Raw genomic sequence first — 5,869 nt, forward strand, 5'->3', positions numbered from 1 at the left:
AATTATATTTTTTATTTAATATTATTTATTTTATTTAAAATAATTATTATAAAATATTTTTATATTAAACCTATATATAATATTTTTTATATAATTATTTTTCTTTTTTTTAATTTCATATAATTTTTAAAGATTCTAGGTTATTAAATGTGCTAAAACTAATAAAAAAGCTTTAATATAGATATTTTTAATACTTTGTTTCCTTTTTTAGGATCTCATTAAGCATATTTACGTTCTATTTCTTAGTATTTTATATTTAAATACATTACAGAAAGTTATTATTTATTTAATTATATATAATATATAATTTTTTGTTTTAAACATAGATGATTTGCTTTTTAAATCTGAATAAGTTCTTATAAAAAGTTTATAAAATTTTAATAGATATAATAAAGAAGCAATAAAATTATAAAAAGTATTCGAAAAAACTATATAAAAATATAATTTATTAATCGAAAATTATAATACAGAAAATTTAATCAAAATGAACTTTGATAGTAATGGAGATATATTACATATATCTATAATTGATTAAATTAAAAAAATATGTGTAAAATAAATATAAGATATTAAATAAAATGAAGATATTCTTCCTAAACATGAAGATATATGGAAAATGTAAATTATTATATTAAATATACATAAGGATAAATAAATATATATATATATATATATATATATATATATATATATATATATATATATATATAAATATATATATATATATAAATTCAGAATTTCTTAAGATCTAATAGATTAAAATAAAAGCAAAGAAAAATTTAATTCAAATTTTCAAAGAAAAATCGATTAAATAGAAAATGAAAATAATATATTCGAAAAATAAAAAACTCTTATAAATTCACAAAAAGAAATTATAATAGTAGCTTCATTACTAGAGAAAGTTCCAAATATTGCACATTTGACGCGTACAGGTGAAGTTTTTGGTATATCTTAGTTAATAATTCCAAACAAATAAATAATATAAACCGAAGAATTTAAAAATGTTTCGGTAACAGCTGAAAAATGGCTTCCTTTAATGGAAATAAAAGAAGAAGATTTACTAAAATTCCTTTATTTTAAAAAGCATTAAGGTTTTATGCTTATTGGTCTAGAATAAACTTCTTAAAGTTAATTTATTTAAAATTTCTAATTTCCGAATAAATGCATATTATTACTCGGAAAAGAAAAAACGGGAATTCCACCTGAATACATAGAAGTATTTTATTAAATGATTTTTTTTTAAACAAAAAAATAATATTTTTATACTTTTTTTTTTTTAGATCCTAGATATGTGTATTGAAATCCCTTAATTTGGATAAATTAGGTCTTTAAATGTACATATTAGTGCTGTTATATGTATATGGGAATTCGTTAAATAATAAATTTAATAATAATAAAATATTTAATAATGAATTATAATTTAATTTATATTTAAAAAAATAAATAATTCTTTTTTATAGTCAATTTTTCTAATTTAATCATTATACTATATTTCTTTGCCTTCAAATTTTTATTTTTTTTGCTTAGAATTTTTTTAAAAATTAAATTATAACTTAAATAAAGATTTAGTGTGCGTATGCTTTTCCAAAAATTCCTCAAATTTAATCACTATATTATATATGACGAAGATTTTTTTCTTATAATAAAAATTGAAAAAAAATGAGTCGATTTTTTCATTAAAATCTAATTATATTTTTGTTAATTTTTATTATATTATTTTTCTATTTATTTATTTTTTAAACACAAAAATATGCCTATTAATAAATTTTTATTTTTTAAACACGTAAATATTAATTTAATCAAATAAAAGATATATTAGAAAAAAAAAAAAAAAAACATAGACATTAATTAATAATTTAAACTTCAAAAAATAAAAAAAATAAAAATTGAAAAATGGTATTTTATATATAAAAAATTATCATAAAATAAATAATAAAATACATAAAATAAAAAAGCCTTTGAAATTCGAAATAAAGAAAAAAATGATTAGCCGATCCGAAAGGGTAAAATGTATAGAATTACATACAGAACTCCCTTGGGTAATGGTATCTTTATATTCCGGAAACATAACCATATATGATTATTCAACCTAAGTATTAAATAAACACTAAAAAATATAAACAAAAAAAAAATTATATAGACAATAGCAAAAACATTTGAGAATTCCCCAAATCCAGTTCGAGCCTCTAAATTTGTTACTCGTAAATAATGGATAGTAGCAGGTTCAGATGATTTATAAATAAGAGTATATAATTATAATACAATGGAAAAAATTAAATAATGGGAAGCACATTCAGACTATATTAGATATATATTAATTCATCCTTCAGAGCCTTATATTTTAAGTAGTTCAGATGACGCAAACATTAAAATGTGGGATTTCGAAAAGAATTTTACACTAGTAAGATCTTTTGAAGGACATATACATTATGTAATGATGCTTATTTTTAATCCAAGAGATTCCAATATATTTGCATCAGCATCTATAGATAAAACAATAAAAGTTAATTTTTTTTATTATAATATATTTTATATATATTTATTTTATATTAAAGATATGGAATATTAGTAATAATAAACCGAATTTTTCGCTTGTTGGACATGAGTAAGGAGTAAATTGTTTAGATTATCATAGAGGAGAACATAATTATTTGATTTCTGGAGGAGATGATAGGTAAATACAATGATTATTTAATTATAAAAGATGATTTTTTTTTTTTTTTAAAAAAAAAAGACTTGTAAAAATATGGGATTGTTCAACAAAATAATGTATTCATACTTTAGAAGGTCATACATAAAATGTTACTTGTGTACTTTTCCATCCAGAATTGCCGATAATAATAACTGGAGGGGAAGATGGTTTTGCGAAAATATGGCATTCTTAAACTTTTAAATTGGAAACTTCTTTAAATTATAACTTAGATAGAGTTTGGTCTTTAGATGTTTGCAAAGATTCATCAAATGTAATTGCAATTGGATGTGATGAAGGTTCTGTAATAGTAAAAATAGGTTCAGATGAACCTGTAGTTTCTTTAAAGTTATTAATATTTTTTATTTCATATAGAAAAAAAAAAATATAAAAAAGTAATGGAAAAATTATATATGCAAAAAATTTAGAAGTGTTTACATCAAATTTAAAAGCAATAAATACTACTGAGGATAATATTAAAGAAGGTGAAAATATTCCAGGAATAAATGTTAAAGATTTAGGAGCTGCTGATTTTTATCCAACTGTAAAATATAATATATATATATATATATATATATATATATATATATATATATATATTCATATTTATATATATTTATTATTCTTTACATTATATATATTGTTATTAGTTTTATTAGTTTCTTTTTTTTTTATAATTTAATTTCAAAATTACAATAGTCAAATTATATATATAAGAAAACAAGAATTATAACTTTTTTTTAATTTTATATTTTTTATACAAAAAAATATAATAAATAATCATAAAAATCATTACCATAAAGTAATATATTTTAATTTTTATTTGAAAAAAGGGTTTAAGACATGCTCCAAACGGACACTCCTTTGCACTTTTTAATGATTCTGAATATTGTATTTATCGTTCAACTAATTTTAAAAGCATTAGTATTCATTTTTTTTTATAAATATAAGAATTAGAAAAAATTTATAAATAAAAATAAAGTTCATGGATAAGGAACTGATCTTGCTTGGGCAAATAATGGAGATTATGCAGTTAAAGATAATTTTATAATAAGAATTTATAAAGGAAATAATGAATTATAATATGAATTAAAAACTGATTATATGGTCGAAAATATATTTGGAGGAACTCTATTGTAAAATATTAAATTAAATACAAATAATAAATATATAAATATAGATGTGCTAAAAGTAACGAATTCTTAATTTTTTATGATTGGGAAACTGGAAAAATAATAAGAAGATTAGACTCTTCAGTGAATAAGATATATTGGAATATAACAAATAACTTAATTTCAATAGCAACATCTGAAGCCTTTTACGTTCTCGAATATAAGTAAGAACTCGTAAAAGAACTTATGGAAAGAGAAGGGGAAAACGCCGAAGGATACGAAGAAGCATTTGAACTTCAATATGAAATAAACGAAAACATAAACTCAGGATTATGGGTAGAATAAATGTTCTTTTTTACAAATTAAACCGGCAAAATTAGTTACTCATTAATGGGAAGAGTGTTCACATTTGCATATACTGAAAAGAAAAAGTTATTTTTAGTATAATATATATATATATATATATTTAAATTTATATATATATATGTAATATAGGATTATTTTAGGATATGTAAATTTCTAAAACCGTATTTATTTTTTCGATAAATTTTTCAATGTTTCTTCTTTCGAAATACCAATATAAGTCGCATAATTCTAATGTTTAATCGCAAAAGAAGAAATTGAACGAGCATAAAATCTACTTGAAAATATCGAAAAGAAATACTATGATAAACTAGCAAAATTCTTAGATACAATAGATAAAAAAGAACTTGCTTTTTAAATAGCTATAGATATTGACCATAAATTTGATTTGGCTTTATAATTAGGAAATATAAATGAAGCTAACAATATAGCATAATAAACTAAAAATATTAATTAATAAAAATAAGTAAAAACCTATAAAAATTATAAAATCATAAGTATAAAATTAATAATAGGTCGGTGATCTAGCACTATAAAAAGGAAATATAAATCTAGCAATAGAATGTTTTAAAAATTCAGATGATTTAGGAAGTCTACTTTTAATTTACTCATCTTTAGGTTTAAAAGAAGAACTTATAGAAATAGCCTAAAAGGCAGTTGAATAAACTAAAATGGTAAAATTATTTGAAAAAAATAAATAAAAAAATAAAATTTTTTGATATTTATATACATATATATATATATATATATTATATATATATATATATATATATATATTATTATAAATGTACATTTATATATATAGAATATTGCTTTCTAAATATATTTCTATATTTCTGATTTAGATAATTGTATAGACATTCTAATAAAAACAAATAGATATAGTGAAGCCGCTTTATTCGCGAAAACATATTGCCCTTCAAAAATTAGTTAAATTGTTTTATAATGGAAAGAAGATTTACAAAAAAACCATCATTTGGTTATTGCTTAAAAAATAGCAGATCCAATGGACTTTTTAGATGATGAATCATTTTCAGATTTAAAAATTTTACTTTAATTGGAAGAATTTTATATAACATAAAGGTAAAATAATTCTGATTTACCTAGTTATGTTTATGAAGATTATGAAAAATTGCTTAATGCCGATTTATTTATGGCGCTTAAAAAAGACCCTTCTAGAAATCTTAGTTGTGTTTCTTTAAAACCTAAAGATATTCCAAATGAAAATCCTTTATATTTATAACAATAATGAATGTTTTTTTAAAAATATTTTTATTTTATTTTTTTGTAATTTTTAAAATTTTTATTTTTTATTTTTATAATTTTTTAAAAAAAAATATATAATAATATTTAAAAAAAATAAAAAAATAATTAACTCTATATGAATATATAAATATATGTATATATATATATATGTATATATATATATATTTATATATTTATATATTTATTTAATTTTATATTTTTTTTATATAAAACTCAATAAAACAACAAAACTATATTTAATTTATAAAAAGATAAAACATGGAAAAGCTTATACCTTTAATAAACGAAATACAAGTAAATAAAAAAATAAAAATATTAAAAAATAAAATAAAAAAGGAAGTAATAGGTAGAACCTAATTAAGAAATGAATTGAAACTTCCCCAAATAGTAGTATTAGGTTCCCAATCAACAGGTAAAAGTTCATTATTAGAAAGCATAA

General features: G+C 19.0%; 1 protein-coding gene across 1 annotated transcript, besides 14 other annotated features; it reads left to right on the plus strand. All coding sequences in view use genetic code 6, as the record gives it.

Moving 5' to 3' along the window:
- Window positions 1-48: part of a microsatellite that runs on past the window's edge.
- Window positions 49-73: 25 nt separating this feature from the next.
- Window positions 74-102: a microsatellite.
- Window positions 103-484: 382 nt separating this feature from the next.
- On the plus strand, window positions 485-5,416 carry IMG5_145440 (hypothetical protein; the record flags this gene model as incomplete). Its single annotated transcript, XM_004031141.1, has 13 exons — window positions 485-618; window positions 736-1,216; window positions 1,281-1,370; window positions 1,956-2,093; window positions 2,141-2,503; window positions 2,556-2,674; window positions 2,735-3,233; window positions 3,523-3,613; window positions 3,672-3,825; window positions 3,870-4,232; window positions 4,297-4,630; window positions 4,680-4,838; window positions 4,970-5,416. 13 exons carry the CDS (start codon window positions 485-487, stop codon window positions 5,414-5,416), a joined length of 3,372 nt encoding a protein of 1,123 aa, XP_004031189.1.
- Window positions 554-589: a microsatellite.
- Window positions 656-728: a microsatellite.
- Window positions 1,375-1,425: a microsatellite.
- Window positions 2,506-2,550: a microsatellite.
- Window positions 3,239-3,305: a microsatellite.
- Window positions 4,244-4,287: a microsatellite.
- Window positions 4,883-4,968: a microsatellite.
- A 4-nt stretch (window positions 5,417-5,420) lies between the features above and the next one.
- Window positions 5,421-5,497: a microsatellite.
- Window positions 5,494-5,539: a microsatellite.
- A 3-nt stretch (window positions 5,540-5,542) lies between these two features.
- Window positions 5,543-5,611: a microsatellite.
- Window positions 5,550-5,611: a microsatellite.
- Window positions 5,558-5,629: a microsatellite.
- Window positions 5,630-5,869: the final 240 nt, after the last annotated feature.

Source organism: Ichthyophthirius multifiliis, assembly GCF_000220395.1.
Source record: "Ichthyophthirius multifiliis unplaced genomic scaffold scaff_1120509251127, whole genome shotgun sequence".
Lineage (NCBI taxonomy): Eukaryota > Ciliophora > Oligohymenophorea > Hymenostomatida > Ichthyophthirius > Ichthyophthirius multifiliis.